The 24,535-nt window shown below is 52.7% G+C and overlaps 1 protein-coding gene and 1 non-coding gene across 5 annotated transcripts; one reads left to right on the top strand and one right to left on the bottom strand.

Moving 5' to 3' along the window:
• Positions 1 to 68: 68 nt before the first annotated feature.
• PGAP6 (post-GPI attachment to proteins 6) lies at positions 69 to 10,720 on the bottom strand. 4 transcript variants are annotated; one of them, XM_060284260.2, is made up of 14 exons: positions 10,315 to 10,717; positions 6,608 to 6,785; positions 6,334 to 6,526; positions 5,934 to 6,061; positions 5,465 to 5,733; positions 5,062 to 5,381; positions 4,575 to 4,662; positions 4,376 to 4,499; positions 3,822 to 3,958; positions 3,236 to 3,414; positions 3,021 to 3,167; positions 2,078 to 2,194; positions 1,172 to 1,729; positions 70 to 637 (listed from the first exon to the last, which is right to left on the bottom strand). In XM_060284260.2, the coding sequence occupies exons 1-13, from the start codon at positions 10,445 to 10,447 to the stop codon at positions 1,433 to 1,435; spliced, it is 2,310 nt and encodes a 769-aa protein (XP_060140243.1). In that variant the 5' UTR covers positions 10,448 to 10,717; the 3' UTR covers positions 70 to 637; positions 1,172 to 1,432. The 4 variants fall into 4 exon arrangements, with proteins under 4 accessions (XP_060140241.1, XP_060140242.1, XP_060140243.1 ...); XM_060284258.2 differs by having other exon boundaries at positions 69 to 637; positions 3,021 to 3,146; positions 4,376 to 4,662; positions 10,315 to 10,720; XM_060284259.2 differs by having other exon boundaries at positions 69 to 637; positions 4,376 to 4,662; positions 5,934 to 6,028; positions 10,315 to 10,720.
• A 2,396-nt stretch (positions 10,721 to 13,116) lies between these two features.
• Positions 13,117 to 13,223, top strand: LOC115861666 (U6 spliceosomal RNA). Its single transcript, XR_004042853.1, has one exon. It is a non-coding gene; the product is annotated as a U6 spliceosomal RNA (small nuclear RNA).
• The last annotated feature ends 11,312 nt before the right edge of the window (positions 13,224 to 24,535 follow it).

The raw sequence follows: 24,535 nt of genomic DNA, 5'->3' as shown, positions 1-24,535 counted from the left end.
CGTGGAAAACTCGCTGCGGAAACGGCGGCAGCTGCAGGCACCGTCAGCAAGTGTGGGCCCATTTCCCGGGAGCAGGGACTTGTCATTCTCGGTCCCACCTCCCCTCCTCCCGGAGGAAGCGCAGAAAACAATGTAAAAACTCTTTTGCCGTGAAACCTCATGTAGAATATTAAATTCACCAATCACAGTGCAATCAGAGCTACAGAAAAATACGTCTTAAATGTCTTGAAAAAATTCCTCCCCAAAATACTGTATATAAATGTTTCCGCTTTACAAGCCTAGAGAATGCTCCAGTGGCCAAGTGCTGGGTGACTGGGGGTGCGGGAAGCCTCCAGGGAGGCCGCAGCCTGGACAGGACTCAGAAGGGAAGACGCCAGGGCCAAAAGATGGGAGAGTGCGTGCCCCCCACCCTGGGCTCAGCAGCCCTGTCCAGCACCCTCACACAGACAGCAGCCCCTTAGGGAGGGGCAGGGCACTGCTCCTGGGGCAGTCAGCAGCCCTTACCGTGCTTCCACCACAGAGGAAGGAGAAAGGCAGGGCCAGGCCTCCAGGAGCCCCCTCCCAAAATGTGTGGTTGGGCCATTGGGGGGCGGCAGCCATCACCTTCTCTCCTGGGAGTAACTCAAGGAGATGCTCCCTAGACAGGGCCCAGGAACCCAGGGGTCAGTGGGACACAAAGATGGGACAAGGTGTGTCCTGCAGGCCCAGCACTCCCAGAGCAGCTTGGCAGCCCCCTCCCCAGGAACCTCATCTCAGGGGCCTGCAGCTCCAAAACTGAGAGCCAAAGGGAGTGAAGGGGGAGGGCTGGACAGCCAGAAGTCAGCCTCCCCCATGCTACCCATGGCAGCTGGCCCTTACGGACACCCCAGTGACATCAGCTCCCTGGTAAATGTGGTCACTCCTTCACATGGCAAATGTATTAGCAGGGGGCATCCCCATGCCCACGGCAGGCTGGCATTCAGGGGCACAAAGTGTCAATGAGCCAGGGATGGCATAGCTCCCAGCCTATGGGGCAGGGGCCCATGGGAGGTGGGCTCAGGCCTCCTCGGCCCACCTGGGTCTCTCATACCACAGCCTCACAGGGGAATAGGGCAATGGGGGACTTTTACACTATATCTCCCTCCAACCATCCCCAGGCCAGAAGAACTCAGAACCTGACCCCACATGGTACCTGTGGTCTCCAGGCAGCCAGGCCCAGGCCCCAGGGGCCACTGCAGATACCAGCTGGGACCTGCAGAGTGACCGAGTCAGCTGGCAGCCAGTGGGCACAAGGGAGTTGGGGGTGTGGTCCTCTCCTCAGGAGGAGAAAGCAAAAGAGTGCTCAGGGCAATTTTATTCAGTTGGAAATGGATCTGGACAGGGTCCCTCTCCTTTGGTCCTGCCCCTGGCTAGAGAGATCATCAAAGCTGCAGACGTCCCCAAGCTGGCTGTGTCATGTCACTGTGTACAGCTCGTCCCGGTGGTTCTTGCAGATCTCATAGTGGCAGGTGAGCTTCTGGGAGCAGGCCCAGGGCTTGGTGTGCTGTTCACGTGGTGGCAGCAAGAAGGCTGCGCTCCCTGCCAGCAGCATGTGCCAGATGCTGTGGGTATAGTAATAGTTGTCGCTGGTCATCATGGAAGTGTAGATGGTGATGGCCACAGCGGCCATGGAGATGCCGGGCAGGAGGTAGAAGACCCAGCGTTGCCAGGAGGGGGGGTAGCAGTGGCGCCGGCGCCCGCAGCGGTACACCTGGAGAAAACCACCACATGAGTGTTGGCACAGGGGCTGCAGCCACAGCTCCCAGGGGCCTGCCCTGGTCTGGGAGTGTGGGCTGCTTGGAGGGGTTCAAGGGCACAAAGATCTATGGGTTCCTCAGGCCCAGGCCCTGGGCATGAAGCCACACTGAGCCCCTGTGGGTGCCACTGGCAGCCCTCAGCAGATCTGGAGGACTCAGACCCAGGACTGAGAACATGGCCAAAATGAGGGACCATGCTCTCTCCTCCCAGAGTAAGGGTGTATGGAGAGCCCATGCTCTTTTACCCCAATTACCAGGAGAGGGAGCCTGGGCAGGACCCCAGGCCTGCCCTAGTTCCTTACCCACATGGTGACCATGACCACAATGGCAAAGAGGCAAGGCCCCATTGTGTTCCAGGCGGCCCTGCGGTCCAGCTGCAAGGACATGGCGAAGACCAGAGCGCCCAGGAGAAACAGAACCTGGGAAAAACACAAGGACGATGGCAGGGTCACAGGAGCCCTAGGCCTGGTTCGTCTTTAATGGCACAAGGTCCAGCAGGAGCAGGTGGTTTGGGCCTGCTGGTCATCCCACTGTCCCTACTGCCCCCCAGCACCTCTGCCAGTCCCCTTGGAGCAACTGGCACACCCTGCCCTGCTCTGCTGGCTGGGAGGGAGGTGCCCCTCCTCCAGCTCCTGTATTGCTGGGATCCATCAGTCCCAAGGGTCCATCTACAGGTGGATTTCTAATGTGTTCTGTTTTGGCCGCGCTGCACAGCTTGTGGGATCTTAGTTCCCTGACCAGGGATTGAACCCACGCCGCCCTCAGCAGTGAAAGCACGGAGTCTTAACCACTGGACTGAGAGGTAATTCCCCACAGGTGAATTTCTGGGGCACAAACTTGGGCAGGCAGGGCACCAGGGCACGCATCTCCATCAGCCAAGCCCAGCTACAGCAGAAAAGTCCCTGAAGTGTCCTCAGCACCAGGGACTCCAGGAGCACAGCTGGGTGCTTCTCAGGGAGGTCTGGTCCAGGGTTGGGTCTCCAGACCTCCTCTCTGAATGGGGCCCTGGGAGAGAAACAGGCCTCGCCCAACCCTGCCCACCACCTTCCTTTCCTGGCATCCTCCGAGCAGCTGACACAGTCCCTTCAAAACTGGAGGCAGCCTCTTCCAGCAGGCGACTGGTCAGTACAAGAGGTTTTGAAGGGCAGCGGCCAAACCCCCTTTCTGGTGTCTCCCTCGACACGCTGTGCACAAGGGCTTCCACCCACCCAGAGCCCAGACCCCGGGTATCAGGAAATCGCTCACGTATTTCAGGGCAGCCTTCAGCCGGGCCATGCAGAGGACGGTGACCCAGATGGACACTCCAGAGCCCAGGAAGTCGCAGTACTGCAGTGTGTCATAGTTGAGGATGCACAGCACCGCTTCACCCGGCTGGTCGCAGGCATGGTAGAACTGTGGGGCCAGGCGGTGAGCAGCAGCCCAGGTCCCCCTACCACCCCCAGGGGAGCAAGCAGGCCTACCGTGGAGAAGAACATGGTGTAGGCGTAGACGGAGGCCTCCACCAGGAGGGAGCGGTGCACGGAGATGGCAATGGGGGCCAGGAACACGAGGTTGCTCAGGGTAAGCAAGAGGGCAGCCGCCTTCTGCTGGGCCGCCGTCTGGGCTGTGCTGTTGTCTGTGCAGCTCCACCCACGCCAGCCTGTGGGCCAAGGCAACGCAGGGGGTCTGAAGCCGGGCAAGTCGGGCAGGCTTGGCAGGGGGCACTTTGGAACCTCAGGGCCCGCCCCTCACCCAGGGCCCTGCAGAGAAGCCCCTTCCTCACCCCTGAGCAGGCCAGGACAGGTGTGGGTAGGTGTGGGGCACATGTGGGTAGGTGGATGCCAGTGTGGGTAGGTGGGGGCAGGTGTGGGCAGGGGAGGCCAAGATCAGAAGGCAGTACCATCTCTGGAGGTGACTCTCTGTGCCCGCACGGGGGCACGGTAGGGGTGGGAAGGGGGCATCTGTCCTTGCTCTTCGGGGGCAGAGCTGGGATGGGCTCCCAGAGGAAGGCACAGGGCTGGGAGGCCAAGGGCACGAGTGGGGGGAGACATCAGGACTGTCCCTCACCTGCCTTGCAGCTGCAGCCCGCATACAGGTAGCCATGTCTGCGCAGCAGGAGGCACTGGCCGTAGGGTCCACAGTCATTCAAGCAGGGCACCAAGTTCAAGGTGGTCTCCACGAGGACCGAGGCCTGCTCACACTCCCTGCGAGGAAGGGGCCATAGGAAGGCTGGCTGCTGAGGTCTGCCGGTCAGTCCCCCACCAGTGCTCCCAGCAGGGTCTTGGACACATGAACCCAGAGTTGAGGCCCCCGAGCTCCGAGCCCTGGAGGACAGCAGCCACAAGCTCTGCGAGGCCAAGATGCCCCTCTTCTTCCCGCTGCCCGAGTATCAGCCTGTCTGGGGCTGTGTCCTGGACCAGTCCCCCTGCTTGTGTCCGGACTCTCAGAGCTGCCACAGGAAGAGTGGCCAGGTGGAGGTGGGGAACCCTTTAGAACTCCCAGAAGTCAACTGACCCTGCACGGCTTGCAGGAAGTTGGGTCAGTCCCAAACTGGGATGCGGGCAGCCCTGTCCATGGTCCCGAGCGCAACCATGTGGCCGGCTGCCCTCAAGTTTACTTACTCAGGTCTCTCAGGGCACATGAGCTGCAGGGAGAGGTACCAGTTGTCTGTCTCTGGGTAGGGGATGATGAGGTTGGCCGTGGGAGAAGAGGCACTCAGAGACAGGGGGTGGCCCTGGAAGAAGGCTGCAGGGGAGGAGGAAGGCCTGGTCATAGGGAGCCAGAAGGCCTGCTGGTCCCTGGGCCGGATGCCACCTATACCTGTGGTGCAGCTGAGCGAAGCGTTGAAGCTGAGCAAGGGTGAGGCAGCAGTCACACAGGCTACCACTGAGGTGTTGGCAATCGCAGTCTGGAAAGGAGGCCATTCAGGGTCAGGCCCTGGCCTCCACCTCAAGTTCACCCCTGGTGCTGGGTGCTGTTCTCTGTGGCCCCCGCTGGCTCAGGGCCTACCAGGACCCTTCCTCTCCAAGCCTGCGGCACCCAGCTTCTGACCCTACCTGCAGCCCTGGGCCTGCCGACGGGGACCTGCTGCCCCGCAGAACAGGCCTTCTGTTTCCCAGATGGTGCCTGTTCTGGCCCAAGGCGTGCTGGGCTCACTTTGTTGCCCGAAAGGCCACCCCAATCCCGTCTCCGTGCCAAAGTCGGCACAGGGAGGCCTGAGCAGCATCACTCCCCCCAGGCAGGTCTGAGCCCTGGGCCCTGAGCCCTGATCCGAGCCGGGCCTCTAGGAGCTCTTGAACCAAGGTACCTTGTTGACCCGCATGGAGATGGTGAGGGAGCCCCCGCTGTCCATGCCTGTGTTGAGGTTCAGCTGCATCACCGAGGGCATGTCCGACTGCACGAGCACCGAGACCCTGTCCAGGGGCTGGAAGCGCACAGATACCACGTCCACGTCTTCCCGCAGGACGGGGAAGCTCCTGAGGCAGAAGGAGCCGCCGCCCACCCTGCCCCTCCGGTCCAGGTCCTGGTAGCTGGGGGTCGGGGGCAGCAGACCAGTGGAGGCGTTGCTGCTTTGGTTTGGGCTGCTCTGCAGAAGGTGCTGGAAGTTCACACTCCACGGCCTGCAGGCTGTCAGGACCACAAGGGGCTCAGCTGGAGGAAGGCCTGAGGGCGGAAGGCAGGGGGTAGAGCCATCTCCCCGCTCAGCCCACCTGTGAGGGCAGCCACAGCACTGAAAGCCACGGACACACGGGGCCCGGCAAGGCTCTTGGCCGTCACTTGCAGCCACCGGTCCCAGGGTGGTGAGGGCAGCAGCAGGTGGCAGGCCTGGGTGGGGCCGCTGCAGGTGAGCACCTTCTGGAAGTTTCCAGGCAGGGTGGCCGAGCCCACGGTGAGGCGCACAGGGCAGCCCAGGCTCCCATTGGACGCACAGCCCTGCAGCTCCAGCCGCAGCTCCTGGGTGTACTCGGGGACGAAGACCCTGCAGCCAAAGGGATACGGCCTCACTTGGGCTCTGCAGCTTCAACCAACCTCCCCATATACTTCACCCTCAGAGTGGTAGCCAAAGGGCGCGAGACACCTAGCCCCCACTTCTTAGCACGACCCAGAGACACAGACCCACTGCTCTTTCACCCACAGTGAGGACAGCAGTACCACCCACTCCACCCAACCTCCACTCACTTGAGGTAGCTGGGGTGGGAGAGAAGGGTCTGTGGAAGAGGCACGTCAGGCTCCAGGATGGAGACCTCGACCACTCGCACGACCAGCATGTCAGGCTGGAAGATGTAGGCACAGGTGGGAACAAAGCCCTAAGGAGAGAGTAGGCACAGGGGAGAAGGGGAACCAGGAGTGGGCAGCAGGGCTGGACCAGAGAGCCCTAGGGTTGGGGGAGGTGGGGCTGGACCAGAGAGCCTGTGGGGAAGGGTGTCAGGGCTGGACCATAGAGCCCTAGGGTGGAGGGGCAGGGCTGGGCAACAGAGCCCTGAGCAAAGTCTGCCCTGGGGAGATGAAAAATAGGGACTGGCCATTCATGCACTGTGGGGTCCTGCCCACCCCCTGTCCCTGGAGGGAGCCCCCTTACCTTCACCTCAATCTTATGGGATGAAGGGGGCAGGTGGGCGGCCACAAACCAGTCCCCGGGTGCTGGGTGGGAGATGTTGATGGAGGCGTTGCTGTGCAGCATCTTGAGGAAGAAGGAGGGCTGAACGGAGGTGTTGTCAGGGAAGCTGGTGCCCAGTGGGTTGATGACGGGAGGGGCACCATAGCGGAAGTACCTGGAGGCAGGGAGAACAGGGCAGGCTCAGGTGTCGCCCAGGCGGCTCAGGCGGGGGTGGGGGCAGTGGGCGGGCACCTACACGGTGATCTCCACGTTGGTGCAGGTGGGGCCACTGCCCCTGGACACCTGCAGCAGCCAGCGCAGCAGCACTGTGTCTGGGGGTACCCGGAAGTGGAAGAGCCTGGCGCTGCCATACCAGCTGTAGAAAGCCAGCTTCTGCGGGGCCTGCGAAAACTGCTCCGACACCAGCCTGGCATCTGCGGAGAAGGCGCTGTCAGCCGGGCCAGGGTGCCCAGGATCCCCCTCCCCTGGGGAGAAGATGGAGGCCCTCATGCCTGGCCTGGGCCAGAGAGAAGGGGCGAGGGAAGCCATGGAGCCCCTGGGATGCCTGGCATGCCCACTCTGACCTCGGAAAGGTCACTGCTCCCCCCCAGCCCTTGGCAAGGGCCCAGGGCTCAGAAGTTTTCACTCAGGCATCACGTTCCCATTGACGTGCACACATCCATCTTTCTAAACCCCTCCAGCTCTGCCAATGATCTCTAGCTCACAGGCTCAGTCTCCCACAGCCATTCCTCTGCCAACTTTCCCCAGATCTCCACATCCCAACCACCAGCCACCCCTTATCAACAAGGCCCAAGCCACCCAACACCGATCACCCCAACGGTCTCAGACCTTAGAAGCAGGAAGAGTCCCACTCAGACAGCAGCTCCTCTCCACACTGGTCACAGCCCCCCTCCCCTCCCTCCACTGCAGCCCTGGCACATCCAGGGCTGAGGGATGGAGTCTGAAGGGCACAGGAAGTGGTCAGGGTGGGACCCCCCCAACTGCCCTGGGCACTGGACGCCAGGACACTCTCCCCCACCTCCTCTGAGCCTCCCTAGCTCCAGCATCCTTGATCCTGGTTCCACTGGACAGGCCAGGGAGTCCAGGTCTGGAGGCTGGCCGCCTGCTCAGGCCATGATTTGGGATAGAGTTGCACCAGAGCCGTCACCCCTCCTCACTCAGACAGGAAGCAGGCAGAGACCCTGTGGGGAGGGGACCTAGGCTGGAATGGCTACCCCCCAGCTCCAGTGGGCACAAGCCCCTGCAGAGTGGCCCCAGCCCGGGGCTCCCCTGCGCCCCAGTACTGGCAGTAGCTCCCAGGCCCCCACCTCCGTGACTCGCCAGCTGTCCTCCCCCACACACTCCAAAAGTTTGCACTTACAGCCCCCTTTTGTCATGCCAGCCTTTCCCAGACCAGCTCTGAAGGTCTGCTGGGACTGGGCACAGAGGCCTGTGGCCCCAACCTGGATTGGGACCCTCCTGGGAGTGTCCGGCACAACCTCGGCTGGAGCATGTGTCTGGGGCCCATGGTGTAACCACCTGCCCCATGAGTGGGTGAGGGTGCCCACTCAGACCCCCCCTCTAGGGCCTCCCAGAGAACAGGCATGCTCTGGTGCTCTCTGTGTCCCAGGAGTGGCTGACAAGGCACCTGGGCTGCATGGTAGGAAGCGTGGCCCCAGTGGCCCCAGCACCAGCTCAGGCCTTGTTCTCCGCGTGACCTTGACCATCCCTTCCCCTCTCTGGGTCCTAGCTTCCTCTGAGTTGGCTGAGGCGGACAGCACCTCCCTTTGGCTGCCCCTCCCTCCATGGTTAATGGATGTTAAAGTGCTTTAAGAAGAAAGGCATTGTGGACACAGCAGGGTGTGGTCTCCCTCTCCTCTGAGCTGGGTACCTCCCCCTGCCCCACTGGGAAACTGGCAACTCACACCACCCCAGCAGCAAGCCCGGGCCCTTCCAGGTGGGCCAGGTGAGCAGGTAAGGGAACCAGGTGAGCAGCTGGCTTTCCTGCCAGCCTCCTGACCCTGCCATGGAAACACCCTGAGAAAAGATAACAGCCCACTTGCAAAGCCAGTCTGAGCTCGGAGGAGCCTGGTATGGGGGGCTGGGCAGGGGTAAGCATCACATAGGACACACTCCAGGCTTTCCAGTTCTACTGGCCACCAAGTCCCAACTGCCAACTGTGGCCTGAGTGCCAGGAGACTAGCAGCCACTGAGCTAATACAAACTTTCTCCTGAGGCTGCTGCAACCCTCCCCCCCCCACCCCACCCCCACCCCAGGACCACAGGACCTTAGAGAAACAGTCAGCCAGCCCACCAGGCACCCAGCTTCTAGATGGGGCCAGGCAGGGGAAGTCCCGCTGCAGTGTGCAGCCCCCTGACCAGAGAGTGTCCAGGTCCTCTGGCCCCTGCCAGCCCTGGACACCTGCAACCCGGCTGGTGGCTGTGAAGTTTCAGCAGGTGCATGAGAGATAAGAGGGGTCACCCTAAGATCCAGTGGTCCCCACTCCCAGGCCACACAGCCCCTCCAGCACTGCACCCCCAGCTCTGCATCTCTCCATCTGAGCCAGATGTGGAAGACACATTTCTGATATCAGGGAGCACCAATCACATGCACACCTGCTCTGCCCACAACCCCCTCCAAGGACACAGGGCTGGGGGTAGGAGAAAGAAAGTCTCTGAGCCTGTCCTGGGAAGCCTAGTAAGGGCACCCTGTCCCACATCCTCCAAACCAGGACAGGCACACAGTGCGGAGACCCTGCCCACCCAGAGACCCCAGAAGCCAGGATCACACAGAAATCAGGATCACTTCAGCAGGCCTGGGAGGTGAGCGGCTGCCCCAGGTTTTCCATCTCCATAAACTCTTCACCAGTGACCCCTCACCTAGCCCTGATCCCGGAAAAGGAGGAAAGGAGAAATCAAGCATGACTTTCTCATCTGTACCCGATGGAGCAATTTCATCAGGGGCCCATCTCGGGGAAACTGCCTTTCATTTCAAGCTGTGCCAAGCTCAGAAACCAGAGGCACAACCCTCAAAGAAACAGGAGCTTGGAGAAGCAAGATTTCAGAGAAGGGGGGATGGGCTGGGAGCCAGCCCCAGGCTGTGCTGGGTAAGCTGCCTACTGCCCGGTGGGGTATCTGGGCCCTCCCAGCCCCACCAGCCTGCCACCAGAGAGCCCAAGGCCTCAGGAATCAGGCAGTTTACTCAGCATCCTCAGGTATCCTGCAGAACCCCAAGGACAGCACCTTCTGGTCTAGCCACCGCCTTGGGCCTTCGTCAAAGGGAATGGAAGTTCCCAGACAACACAGAGGTGCCCATTTCTCAGAACCACTCTGGCCTGCTAGTGTCCTGAGGACGACTGGGAGTCTAGCCTCCAACAAGCAAGGTCAGCTGTTGAAAGTGACCGCAGTAGGGTGGTGGTCACCTTGGGAGGAGTGGAGGCATTACACCCACCCCAGCTGCTACTCTAGGATCTAAGCAACTTTTTCCCAACTCTGACCCTCTCCCAGACCAGATGAGGACCCAGGAATCCCACGGCCCAACGTTTCTTCCCAGGGGCTCTTAGCTCCCCCCCGCAACTCTTGGAGTCCCAGAAGAATCCCCCTGGGCCACTTCACCCCCACGTCCTGGTGTGCGAGGCTCGTGCCCGACCAGAACCCGTTGGGAGGAGGAGGAGCAGGAAGGAAGGGAGGACTCGCTCCAAGGGGACCGTCTGGCTGAACCCGGCCCCGGGGACAGAGGAGGGGGCGCGGGTGTCCCTTCTACCGCCCGCTGTCACACTCGGTGCCCCGCAAGGGGCCGCCCTGCGCCCCCAACCCAGGGTGGGGACCTGGGCCCTACGTCCGCGCCAGGTGAGCGCACAGGTGCCCCCAGGTGACTCACAATCCCGGCCGCTCCCCCCACTGTTCCCTCCGCCCCCCAGCCCGAGCCCCCGGGATGGCGCCCGCGGGTCCGCGCTCGCTCACCGCTCTTTTGGCCGTCGCCGGCGGCGGCAGGCGGGGACCGAGCGAGCAGCAGCAGCAGCAGCAGCAGCGGCACAGCCACCGGCACCACCACCGCCACCAACGCGCCCCCGGTCCCGGTCCCAGCCTGGCGCATGGCTCCGCGCTCGGCCCGGCGCTAGCCGACCCGCGTACCCGGCCGCCCACCCCCGCCGCCGCTCGGGCAGCCACGGCCGCCACTGCGGCCCCAGCCGCCGCCTCTGCCCTGGGTTCCCATCGTCCGGGCCGGTCCCAGCCGCCGGCGCCCCGGGCACTTCCGCCTGAGAGGCCCCGCCCCGCCGGGAGCTGGGCCGGAGAGCGGCGCCGGGCGCACGGCGCTGAGCTGGGCTCGGGGCGCGCGCGGGGAAGGCGATCTGAAGGAGGGTGCGGGGCGGGGGTCGACGCGGGGCGGGGGTCGATGCGGGGACCAAGAGGGCGCGCAGGGAAAATGGGTCGGAGGGAGGTCCGGACTGGTGGGGGACTCGGGCCCGCGACAGTGCGCAGGTGGGGGAGGCGGGGCGGGATGGAGTGGAGGGTCTCGGGACACGTGGGGCGGAGGGAGGAATGGGGGCGAAGGGTGGCGCGGGATCCCGGGGGCCGCGGGGGTCTTGGTTCAGAGAGAGAAATGGTGGGGCGTGACTTGGAACGCGCAGGAGATTCGAAGCGTCCGCGGAGTGTCCCCACATGCTTTCTGGATGCGCTGGGGGGACCCCGGGACGCCAGTGTCTTTCGGTCCCTGCTCGTGGGCCGGGCGCCGCGCGAGGTCCGGTCAGCCTGCGCCGGCTCCTGCCTCCCGGAGCTAGACTCCCCGGCCGGCCTCCCGGCGCGTCACACCACAAAGGCGCTACGAGTATGTGTGAAAAACACTTTCATGGAAAAATGAAAAGGCTCATTGTACATATTTCGTACACTGTGAAGGTGGCGATTCACGTCAGTGGGTGGGACTCACTCACCCTTGACATCCGGGTAGATTCCAACAGATTAAGGATTTCAGCGTGAAAAGGAAACGATGGAGGGACTGGAAGAGTACATGGGGAAACTTTTTCACAGTTTAGGGGAAGCGAAGGCTTTTCTACATGTGACCCAGTAGGCTAGAGGCAAGATAGAAATTCAGCTACGAGCAAAACTGAGTAACCACAGTCAAAAAACAAGCCTCAAAAAAAAAAAAAAAAAAAAAAACAAGCCTCAAATGGAAGGACACTTGCAACTCACATCACAAAGGGCCGATCTTAATGAGATTACTAATAATAAAGAGTTCCTACAAGTAAATAAGAAATATCAACTCTCCCACAGCAAACCACCAGAGAAGATTCCTGGAAAGGATATGCAGATGAATATTTCCCTCCTTAGAGAAATGCAAACTGAAAAGCACCCAGAGGCCTTCTTTCACCTAACAAATCTGCAGAGATCAAAAAATTTGATCCTACCGAAAGGGTGGCATTGCCCACAGACTTTCTTAGGTTTGCTGAGCCTCCCGGGAGCCCCAGTCCTGCCACCGCTGTGCATTTTCCCTGCAGATATGGTCACAGAAGCGTGAGGCTGCATTCAAGTGCAGCATGCACCTACATATTGGTCATGAGGGTATGGGCATTAGAGTCATGGGTACCCAGATCGAAATTCAAACACTGTGATATTATAAACACTGATCCAGTGGGCTGTAAAAGGAAAACCAGGAAGCTCTGTGTACTAATTGGGAATGGTCTACCAGGGGGATTATTAGCTGAAAAAAGGGAAGGGCAGAATAATGTGTTCAGAAAGCTACCATTTTTGTAGAAAAAAAATTTTTTAATTTGCATATCTTAAAGACGTAGAATGCCTGGAAGCATCCAGCAGCCGGGGAGGGAAGGGAGCCCTGTGGCCGAGGATTGGTAAGAGGGGCTATACCTGTTTGCACCTTTCGAACTTTGTACGTATGGGGGTGTTCGCGCGTGCGTGAGGGTTTACCGGTCGGGAGGGAAGAGAAGCTGACCGGGGAGCCCAAGGCCACTGAATGCTGGGGGGTAAGGGGGGACGGTGAGGCATGGTGGGAGGGTGGGGGAAGGAAGTCCCAGGTGTGAACCCTTAAAAGAGACCCTTTATTCCTCTGGAATCTAGGCTGGACCCCCCTCACCCCTGGCCGAAGGGGGCTCCCAGGTTCTCAGTTTAAAGGGACAGAGACCAATTCTGGGTTTTGCTGAGCTTCGATTTTAGTGCACTGTACTGACCCAGATCATGCTGGGGACAGCAGCTGTGGTCAGCACTGAGCCCTGCAGACTGTTCCAGCCGAGATCCATCCCTGCCCCAGGCTGGGCTCAGCGGTCCCCCACCAGCCCTACCCACTCTGAGGGTCACCTCAGTGTGAGGCTCCCGGGCCAAGCTCCCCAAGCAGGCAGGAGAGGAGGCATCGGTGCTCCATCTAGGGGGCTCAGGAGAACTCTGCTACGTAACAGAGTATTAATAATGGAAAGGAGGGACTTCCCAGGTGGTCCAGTGGGTAAGACTCCATGCTCCCAATGCAGGGGGCCAGGGTTCAATCCCTGGTCAGGGAACTAGATCCCACATGCATGCCGCAAAAAGGTCCCGCATGCCACAACTGAAGCCCAGCGCAGCCTAAATAATAAATAAATATTTTTTAAAAAATGGAAAGGACCCACCTGGGAGGCCAAATGTGAAGATGGAAACAGGCCCAGTGGCAGGAGGCCCCTTCTCGAGGTCTTGCGGATACACGGTTCTGTATCCTACCTCACACTACACAGAAAAATGAATTCCAACTGGATCAGGCTGTCAACTGTCAAGAATAAAATGATAGTGCTTGCCTCAGCAGCACATATACTAAAATTGGAACGATACAGAGAAGATTAGCATGGCCCCTGCACAAGGATGACATGCAAATTCGTGAAGCGTTCCATATTTTTAGGCGGGAAAGAGGGGAGGGATAAATTGGGAGATTGGAATTGACATTTACATACTACTATATATAAAATGGATAATTAAGGACGTACTTTATAGCACAGGGAACTCTACTCAATACTCTGTAATGACCTATATGGGAAAAGAATCTAAAAAAGAGTGGATATATGTATATGTATAACTGATTCACTTTACTGTACACCTGAAACTAACACAACATTGTAAATCAGCTATAATCCAATAATTTTTTTTAAAAAAAGAATAAAATGATAAAAATATTAAAAGGAAACTAGAACACGTCCCTTAGAATACAGTCATGGGAAAGAATTTCTTGAGCAAGACAGGGAACCGGGGAACATGAAGAAAAAGTTACTTATTTGACTACATTTTTTAAAATGCTACGTAATTATAAAAAGTGTGAAAGGATAGACGTCATCAATTAAGTCAAAAGACAAATGGGAGAAAACATGTGCTTTGTGTGATAAACGGTGAATATACCTAAGATAGAAAGGAAATTCACACACTGAAAAAAAGACAGTCCAAAAGAAGACACTGGAAATATCCCATATCCCGGCAATTTACAGAAGATGAGAAAGATGAAAGTGGTCCCCTGGTGGCAGTGAGTGACAGGGGCAGATGTTGCCAGGGTAGGATGCCCCAAGAGTGATGCTCTGGTTTGAGTGCTCCCCCTTGGCAGCCCTCACCAGCTTCCCTGGGCTGGCAGATGCAGGTCAGGCTACCTGGGACCCCAGCTCCGAGAAGAAGCCACCCACACTGGCTCCCCCTGCAGTGACCCGAGCAGGGGTGAAAAGAGGTCTAAAATGTTTTTTTAAAAAAAGAATTTTTTTAAATTCTTTTAAAAAGAAGGATAGGAGAGAACGAGGCAGAAAAAAGGATAGGAGAGAACGAGGCAGAAAAAACATGAGAAATTTGGTGAAAGACATTAATGTACAGATTCAAGAAGCTCAGTGAATCCTAAGAAGAAATTGTACAAAGAAAATCACACCCAGGCACATAATAGTCAACTACTGAAAACCAAACAAAAAGAGGAAATATTGAAAGCATCCAGAGAAAAATGACATTCAAGGGAATAACAATTCAAACAACCTATGACTTCTCTGCAGAAACAATGGAGCAGACAGGACAGGGGGGAGGAGAAAACAGACCTACATGGTTGCAAGCTTCCTGCATCTTACATGAAGTGGCACAGTATAAATTCTAAATAGTCTGTGAAATGTTAGGGATGTAATTACAATCCCTAGAGCAACCAGTATAAAAATAATGCTAAGGTATACCTAAAAATCCAATAAATAAATTAAAAGGTATTTTAAAATATTCATTTAATCCGAAAGAGGTCAGGAAAGGAGGAAAATAATATAAATCAGAGGGGGCAAACACAAAACAAATAATAAAATAGGAGACCTAACTCCAACCATATCAATAATTACATTAATTATTCATGGACTACACACTCCAACACTCCAATTAAAAGGCAGAGATTATCAGACTGGATTTTCTAAAAAGCAAGACCCAGCTATCTACATCCATAAAGACACAGATGGGTTGAAAGTAAGCGGATGGACAAAGACCCAGCATGCAATAATAAACATGAGAAACTGGAGTCCCTATATTTCTATTAGATAAGGTGGACTTCAAGACAAAAGGTATCACCAAAAAAATTTTTTTTTCATACCCATAAAAGGGTCAATTCATAAGGAAGAAATAAATATGTATGCACCTATTAAAAGAGCGTCAAGGGACTTCCCTGGTGGTCCAGTGGTTGAGACTCTGTGTTCCCAATGCAGGGGGCCTGGGTTCGATCCCTGATTGGGAAACTAGATCCTGCATAACACAGCTGGGAGCCCGCATGCTGCAACTAAGACCCAGTGCAGCCAAATAAATAAATAATTTTTAAAAACCAGTTCTTGGGCTTCCCTGGTGGCGCAGTGGTTGAGAGTCCGCCTGCCGATGCAGGGGACACAGGTTCGTGCCCCGGTCCAGGAAGATCCCACATGCCGTGGAGCAGCTAGGCCCGTGAGCCATGGCCGCTGAGCCTGCGCGTCCGGAGCCTGTGCTCCGCAACGGGAGAGGCCACAGCAGTGAGAGGTCCGCGTACTGCCAAAAACAAAACAAAACAAAAAACCAGTTCTCCATAAACTTCAAAGAATTTGGGTGATACAGAATATGCTCTCTGACCACAATGGAATTAAATTATAAATCTATAACAATAATTAGGTAACTAGAAGTCAGTGAAAATCAGACTCAGGGTCTCCTGAGAGGCTGCTGGTTTGCAGGTGTTGGGGAAGGGGCAACCTGGAAACTTCCACGTTTACCCAAAGAGGCACAAGATTAGAAACAGCTGGAGAGCCGGTGTAGGGCAAGGAGACAGCAGCAGCAGGGCTGGTACGGAGTCTGGTTCTACTGGGTTGCCCCCTCCTCCCACCCTGCAGGGCAGGGTCTCTCCAAGCAGGAATGTCCCAGAAATTCAAGGCTGTCGCCCCTCATTCCCCACCCATCTCATCCTTAGTCAGGCTGCAAAAGTGTCAACGGGGGCTTCAGTCATCTCAAGGCTAGACTGGGGTAGGATGTGCTTCTAAACTCACATCCGTGGCTGTGGCCTCAGGTCCACACTGGTTGTTGGCCAGAGACCTGGGTTCCTTGTCACGTGGACCTGCCCGTAGGGCAGCTGGAGCTCTACGCAGGATGTGGGGGAGGAGAAAGGAAGAAGCAGATCAGCGGGTCTGGTCACCAATCCTGAAGACAACCTCCCATCTCCTGCTGTTTTCTCCTTGTCACTGGGTGCAGCCCACACTCAAGGGGAGAGGGTTACGGGAGGGTGTGGGCGGAGTGGTTTTCTGTTATTAACTTGTAAGAGTTCTTTATAAATTCTTCATACTAGACCCTGATCAGATTTATGAGTTATGAGTTGCAAATATTTTCTCTGGCTCTGTAGCTTGTCTTTTCCCTTTCTTGATAACTCCACGCTGTTCACCTAAACGGGTTTGGTCAGCTGAGAGTCTCACTAGCAGTGAGGGGTTCCAGTGGTCCACATCCTCGCTAATATCTGGAATTTTCAGACTTGGAGATTTGTACCATGACTTTATTTGCGTTTCTCTGATTACTCCTGAGGCTGAGCACCTTTGCATTATTTACTGGCTGTTAAAATTTCCTCTTTGGAGAAACGAATCTTCAAGTATTTGCTGTGCTGTTGGGCCATTGGTCTTTTACTCACTGATTTCTGGTCATAGAGCACTAGACGTGCACAGGTTTTAAGTGGTGGAAATATTCTTTCCTGTTCTGTGACTTGTCTTTTTCTTTCTTCATGGTCTGTGTGTGTGTATTTAATATATTTTATTTTTAAGAGTTTTAGATTCATAGCAAAATTAAGCAGAAAGTGCAGAGTTCCCATATACCCTCTGCCCCCAAACATGCACAGCCTCCCCCACTATCACCATCCCCCACCAGGGCGGTCATTTGTTACAGCTGAAGAATCTACATCCTAATCATCCACAGTCCGTAGCTTACATTAAGGTTCACTCTTGGTATTGTACATTCTATGGGTTTGGACAAATATATAATGACATGTATCTATCATTATAGTACCATACAGGGTAGTTTCACTGCCCTAAATATCTTCTGTGCTCTGCCTGTTCATCCCTTCCAGTGCCCAACCCCCGGCAATCATTGATCTTTTTACTGTCTCCAGAGTTTTGCCTTTTCCAGCATGTTATATAGTCAGAATCATACAGTATATAGCCTTTCCAAACTGGCTTCTCTCACTAAGTGATACGCATTTAAGTTTACTCCATATCCTTTTAGGGCTTGATGGCACATTTCTTTTTTCTTTTCTTTTTTTTAAAGACCTGTTTTGTTTTTTACCTTTTATTATAGAAATTTTCAAACATACACTGAAATCAAATCATACACTCAAGCCCTCACATACCTATCACCCCAGTTCAACAATCATCAACATTTTGACAGCTTTGTTTCATCTACTCCCCACCCTTTCTTCTTTTTCTTTTAATATTTTTATTTTTTAAATTTATTTATTTTTGGCTGTGTTGGGTCTTCGTTGCTGCGCACAGGCTTTCTCTAGTTGCGTTGAGCGGGGGCTACTGTTCATTGTGGTGCACAGGCTTCTCAATGCGATATCTTCTCTTGTTGCAGAGCATGGGCTCTAGGCGCGTGGGCTTCAGTAGTTGTGGCACGCGGGCTCAGTAGCTGTGGCTCGTGGGCTCTAGAGTGCAGGTTCAGTAGTTGTGGCGCATGGGCTTAGTTGCTCCGTGGCATGTGGGATCCTCCCGGATCAGGGCTTGAACCCGTGTCCCCTACGTTGGCAGGCGGATTCTTAACCACCGGGCCACCAGGGAAGTCCCTTGTATTTCTTTTTATTGTTGAACTATATTCCACTGTCTGGATACACCACAGTTTATTTATCCATTCACCTACTGAAGGACATCTTGGTTGTTTCCAAGTTTTGGCAATTTATGAATAAAGCAATTATGAATAAACCTGCTATAAACATCCATGTGCACTTTTTTGGGGACATACATTTTCAACTCATTTGAGTAAATACCAAGTATAATGATTGCTACAGCACATGGTAAGAGTATGTTTAGTTCTGTAAGAAACCACCAAAATATATTCCAAAGTAACTTCCATTTTGCATTTCCACCAGTGATGAACTAGTGTTCCTGTTGCTTTACATTCTTGCTAGCATTCGGTATTGTCAGTGTTTTAGATCTGGGCCATTTTAATATCTTCATGGTGTTTTTTATGAAGTTCTTCATTTTAATGTAGTTGAATTTGTCAATCATTTTCTTTATGATTAGTGCCTTTTGTGCCTGAAGAAATTCTTCCCCTTAGAAGGTCCTGCTTATAGTTTCTTACCTTCTGAAAGCTTTATAGATCTGCCTTTCATATTTAGGCCTTTAACCTACCTGAAATTTATTTCTGTGTATGTAGGATTAGGTCTCTCTCTCTTTCCATATGGATACCTGATTGACCCAGCAATGTTTATTGAAAAGTCTGCATTTCCCACTGATCTGCAGCAGCTCCTCAGTCATATATTTGGTGCTCGTACATGTATGAGTCTGTTTCTGGGTTCTCTATCCTGTTCCCTTGGTCTACTTGTCAATACCTGGGCCAACACATGGTCGGAATTATTACAGCTATGTAACAAGGACTGATAGCTTGCAGAACAAGCCCTCTCACCCTCATCTTCTTCAGAGAGTCTGGGTAGTCAGGCACCTTGCATTTCCGTATGGTAATTCGAGACCACAAAACAATCCTGTTGGAACATTGATTGGGGTCTGTGGGTCAAGGTGAGGACAGGTGACCACTGGCCCTGGGCCCTGGCTCTATCTGAAGGGCTCAGGGGTGCAGGGTCCGAGACAGGATGTCTGTCGTCCTAAGTCTCAGAAGGAACTAGGGCTGCCTTGCCAGGAGGAAGCTGAATGTCAACAACTTGGAGACAAGAAAGTCATGCACCAGATGAGGACAGAGACTGAGAGAAAGGACGCTGTTGCAGACCAGCCTCACTTGGACCAAACCTGGCCGGCTTGGGGGAAGGAGAGAAAGGACTCTTCAGGTGGATACATGGCGGGGGTTTTAACCCACGTGAAACTGGACCTGTAACAACTGAAAATGATCTGAGGGCTATGAGATCTACTCCTCAAAAGATGCGAGAGGAGAGTCTAGAAGGGAGGAATGCGGTCACGGAGAAATAAATACCGAGCAAATGTATTGATAAAGTGCTTCCACGTTTAGTGCCGGACGCGGGAGGAGAGTCAGCATCAGAGGAGAAATGAACAGCCTCGTGTTTGTGCTCTGCTGTATCAAATGCGGTCATAAAGTGCTTCCTTCTGGTATCTTCCTTTCTGAGGCTGGGTTTCCTGGAGGTGGACCCTGATGTGGACCTGTGTGAAAATGTGAGAACGATGTTTTAGGACGTGGTCCCAGAGAACACTCAGGGGGAGTAGGAAGTGGGTCTGGAAAGGGAAGAGGAGGAGGCCCAGGTCATGGAACTCTGGCCTGATCTCTCGGGAACCTCTGAAGGCACCCCAGAACTGTTGCGATATGGGGGCCAGGGAGATGCAGGGTGCACATCTCTGCCTCTGGGGGAGGTAAATCCCCCAGCAATCCCACACAGCGGCAGTGGGTCTGGAAGCCTGAGGAGGGCGTCAGGGTGCAGGAGAGGGACAGGAACAGGGACCAGAGGGGACAGGATGAGACAGGACAGAGCAAGAAGCAGCCCATGTGCCAGAACCCTATTCCCTGAGGCACCGTCAGCAGCACTTTCCAGAGGAGGGGATGGGGGCTCAGGGCGGGTAAAGGTGTAGCCTTAGAAGAAGGACCAGGGTCGAAACTCAGGTCTCCTAACTCACTCAGCCAGCCACCTGTGAGCCTGAAGTCTTCACACAGAAGCTGCACAGATCCTGGACAGAAGAGGATGCAGGGAACTGTGGTCGGAGGAGCAGTGGACCTAGGGCCACTCTTCTACTTGAGCCCTGGCTTGGCCACAGAGAAGACAAGGGATTCCACATCTCAGATGAGCTCAGTTGAGCCAGGCTGGGTTGAGTGGGAGGCATCTCAACAAATTACCCCAAATCTGAACGGCTTCACACAACAGCCAGGATACTTTCTGCTGATTCTTTGCTGAGTTAGGGAGTTGGGCAGGGTTCAGCTGGTGGCTCTTCTGCTCCCTGAGGCATAAGCTGGGGCTGGAACTCTCAAGATGACTACCCACACTTCTGGTGCTTTGGTAGGGATGGCTGGGGGCTGGGGGCTCTTTCTTTCTCTTTCTCTGTGGCTGCCTTAGGCTTCTTTACACGGAAAGGAAAGTCCAAGCCCGTGCATCCCAAACGGCAAAGGCAGAAGTGTAGATCTCTAAGGCCCAGATGAGGATGTTACCCAGCGTTTGTGCAGACACAACCAGCCACAGGGCCAGCCCAGATGCAAAGGGGGTGGGGAAGCAGGCTCACCTCCCAACAGGAAGTGGCCACCTTGCACAGAGCAGTACCGTGAGCCAAGTGCTGCACTGTCTCTGGGAACAGGGATCAGTCTGGGGCTGGGCTACAGCAGCCTCAGAGTCCCAGAGCAGTGTAGGGCCTGACCTGTGCAGGGTTGGAAGTGGTTTGATGAAACAGCCAAGATGTCTCAAGACATTTAAAATATGTGACATAATAATAAATGCTTTTTCATTTTTTTGGTCTTTTTTTTTGTTTTTTTTTCTTATTTTTTGCTTTTTCATCTTTGAAAAAACAGCTTTGTTGAGAAATAATTCCATACTAAACCATTCACCCATTTAAAATTTACAATTCAGGGGCTTCCCTGGTGGCGCAGTGGTTGAGAGTCCGCCTGCCGATGCAGCGGACACGGGTTCGTGCTCCAGTCCGGGAGGATCCCACATGCCACGGAGCTGCTGGGCCCGTGAGCCATGGCCACTGGGCCTGTGCGTCCGGAGCCTGTGCTCCGTAACGGGAGAGGCCACAACAGTGAGAGGCCCACGTACCGCAAAAAAAAATAAATAAATAAAATAAAATAAAATTTACAATTCAATGATTTTTGGTGTACTCACACATATGTGTAACCATCACCACAGTCAATTTTAGAACATTTTCATCTCCTAAAAAGAAGCTCCAGGGACTTCCCTGGTGGTCCAGTGGTTAAGAATCCACCTTCCAATGCAGGGGATGCGGGTTCAATCCCTGGTCGAGGAACTAAGATCCCACATGCTGCAGGGCAACTAAGCCCTCATGCCTCAACTAGAGGGCCCGCATGCCGCAAAGAAGATCCTGTGTGCCGCAACTAAGACCTGAAGCAGCCCAAAATAAAATAAAATAAATATTAAGAAAAAAGAAGCTCCATACCGTTTAGCTATCACTCTCCCATTCCCCCACCACTCCCCACCCCCAGCCCTAAGCAACCACTAATACTGCTTTCTGTCTCTGTATACTTCCCTATTCTGTACTTTCACATGAATGGAATCATACAATATGTGGCCTTTTGTGACTGAATTCTTTCACTCAGCATAATGTTTCCAAGGTTCCTTCAAGGGAATTCCCTTGCGGTCGAGTGGTTAGGGGAAAAAACAGTTCATTCAGGTTACAGCATGTGTTAGTATTTCCTTCCTTTTATGGCCGAATACTATTCCACTGCATGGACTGACCACATTTTGTTTATCTATTCATCAACTGATGAACATTTGGGTTATTTCCACCCTTTGGCTACTATAAATAATGCTGCTGTGAAAATTTGTGTACCAGTTTTTGTGGACATGTACTTTCATTTCTTTTGGGTATATACCTAGAAGTAGAATTTCTGAGTCATATGATTCGATTTTTAATCATTTGAGAAATTGCCAGACTATTTCCCAAAGTGGCTGCATTATTTTACATTTCCATCAGTAATGTAGGAGGGTTCCAATTTTTCCACATCCTCACCAACACAGGTTATTATCTGACCTTTTGGTTCTAGCCATGATAGCGGGTATAAAGTTGTCTCTCAGGGTTTTGATTTGCATTTCCCTGATGACTAATGATGTTGAGCATCTTTTCAGTGCTGAATCAAAGTGATTCAGTTATATTGTAAAGCAATTATACTCCAATAAAGATGTAAAAAAAAAAGTGATTCAGTTATATATTCTTTCTCATATTCTTTTCCATTATGATCACAGGATATGGAATATAGTTTCCTGTGCTATGCAATAAGATCTTGTTGTTTATGCATTGCATACATAATAGTTCGCATGTGCTAATCCCAAACTTCCAATCCATCCCTTCTCCACCCTCCTCCCACTTGGCAACCACAAGTCTGTTCAGTGAGTCTGCTTCTGTTTCATAGATAAGTTAATTTTTTTAAATGATACTTTTTTTAATACATTTTTATTGGAGTATAATTGCTTGACAATACCGTGTTAGTTTCTGTTGCACAACAAAGCAAATCAGCCATATGCATACACATGTGCCCACATCCTCTCCCTCTTGAGCCTCCCTCCCACCCTCCCTATCCCACCCCTCTAGGTCATCACAAAGCACCAAGCCAGTCTCCCTGTGCTATGCTGCTGCTTCCCACCAGCCAACTGTTTCACATTTGGTAGTGTATATACGCCAATGCTACTCTCACTTCGCCCCAGCTTCGCCCTCCCACCTCACGTCATCAAGTCCATTCTCCATGTCTACCTCTTTATTCCTGCCCTGCAACTAGGTTCATCAGTACCTTTTTTTTTTTTTTTTTAGATTCCATATATATGCGTTAGCATACGGTACTTGTTTTTCTCTTTCTGATTTACTTTACTCTGTATGACAGGCTCTAGGTCCATCCACCTCACTACAAATAACTGTTTCATTCCTTTTTATGGCTAAGTAATATTCCATTGTATATATGTGCCACATCTTCTTTATTCATTCAACTGTCAATGGACATTTAGGTTGGTTCCATGTCCTGGCTATTGTAAATAGTGCTGCAATGAACATTGTGGTGCATGTCTTTTTTTAAAAAAAAATTATTTATTTGGCTGCACTGGGTCTTAGTTGTGGCATGCGGGATCTGATTCCCTGACCAGGGATCGAACCTGAGCCCCCTGAATTGGGAGCACAGAGTCCTAACCACAGGACTACCAGAGAAGTCCCGTAGATAAGTTAATTTGTGTCATATTTTAGATCCCACATATAAGTGATATCATATGGTATTTGTCTTTCTCTTTCTGACTTACTTCACTTAATATGATAATCACTAGGTCCATCCATGTTGCTGTAAATGGCATTATTTCATTCTTTTTTTTTTATTTCATTCTTTTTTATGGCTGAGTTATATTCCATTGTATATGTGTATCACATCTTCTTTACTTATTTATCTGTTGATGGACATTTAGGTTGTTTCCATGTCTTGGCTACTGCAACACCACTTGTTGAAAAGACTATTCTGTCTCTCATTGAATGATCTTGGCTTCCTCACTAAAATCAGTTGACTACAGAGGTATGGTTTTATTTCTGGACTCTCAATTCTATTCCATTGGTCTATATGTCTATCCTTGTGCTGGTACCACACTGACTTGATTTTTATTGTTTTGTGATAAGTTTGAAATCAGGAAGTGTGAGCTCTCCTGCTTTGTTCTTTTTCAGGAGTTTCTGGTTATTCCGGGTCTCTTGCAAACCCACTGAATTTGAGAATCAACTTACCAATTTTTACAAAGAAGTCAGGATTTTGACAGGGATTGAGTTGAATCTGTAGATCAGTTTGAGGAGCATTGACATATTAACATGTTAAGTCTTCCAATCCATGAATGTGGGATGTTTTGTCATTTATTTAGATTTTCTGTAATTTCTTTCAACAATGATTTGTAGTTTTTAGAGTATACGAAATCAAAAGGGAAATCAGAAAATACTTTGAGATGAAAGAAAATGAAGACACATCAAAACTTATGGAATATGGTTAGTGCAGTGTTTAGAGGGAAATTTATAGCTGTAAATGTCTATACTAAGAAAGAAAAAAATATTTCAAAACAATAATCTAATCTCCCATCTTAAGACAGTGGAAAAAGAAGGTCACTTGTATTTAACATTGTACTGAAGATTCTAGCCAAGCAATTGATTAATAAAATGAAAAAAAAAAAGACATCCAGATTGGGAAGGAAAAAGTCAAACTATCTCTATTCCTGTATGACATAACCTTGTATGTACAAAATCCTGAGGAATCCACTAAAAAACTATTAGAATTAATAAATGAGTTCACCAAAGTCTCCGGATACAAGATCCATATACAAAACTCAATTGTATTTTTATATGCTTGTAATGAACAACTGAAAATGAAATTAAGAAAACAATTCCATCCACAACAGCATAAAGAAGTATATATGCTTTTTGAAAAACTTATTACAGGGCTTCCCTGGTGGCGCAGTGGTTAAGAATCCACCTGCCAATGCTGGGGACATGGGTTCGAGCCCTGGTCTGGGAGGATTCTACATGCCACGGAGAAACAAAGCCCGTGCGCCACAACTAGTGAGCCTGCACTCTAGAGCCTGTGAGCCACAACTACTGAAGCCTGTGTGCTACAACTATTGAAGCCCGCGCGCCTAGAGCCTGCCCGGGCTCCGCAACAAGAGAAGTCACCGCAATGAGAAGCCCACACATTGTAATGAAGACTAGCCCCCACTTCCCGCAACTAGAGAAAGCCCGCGTGTAGCAACATCCAACGCAGCCAAAAATAAAATAAATAAAAAAAAAAGAAAAAAAAGAAAAGAATCCGCCTGCCAATGCAGGGGGCATGGGTTTGAGCCCTGGTCCGGGAAGATCCCACATGCCACGGAGCAACTTAG

This window comes from Globicephala melas, chromosome 15 (genome assembly GCF_963455315.2).
Source record: "Globicephala melas chromosome 15, mGloMel1.2, whole genome shotgun sequence".
Taxonomy (NCBI): Eukaryota; Metazoa; Chordata; class Mammalia; order Artiodactyla; family Delphinidae; genus Globicephala; species Globicephala melas.
This window is presented reverse-complemented; position numbering and strand designations above follow the sequence as displayed.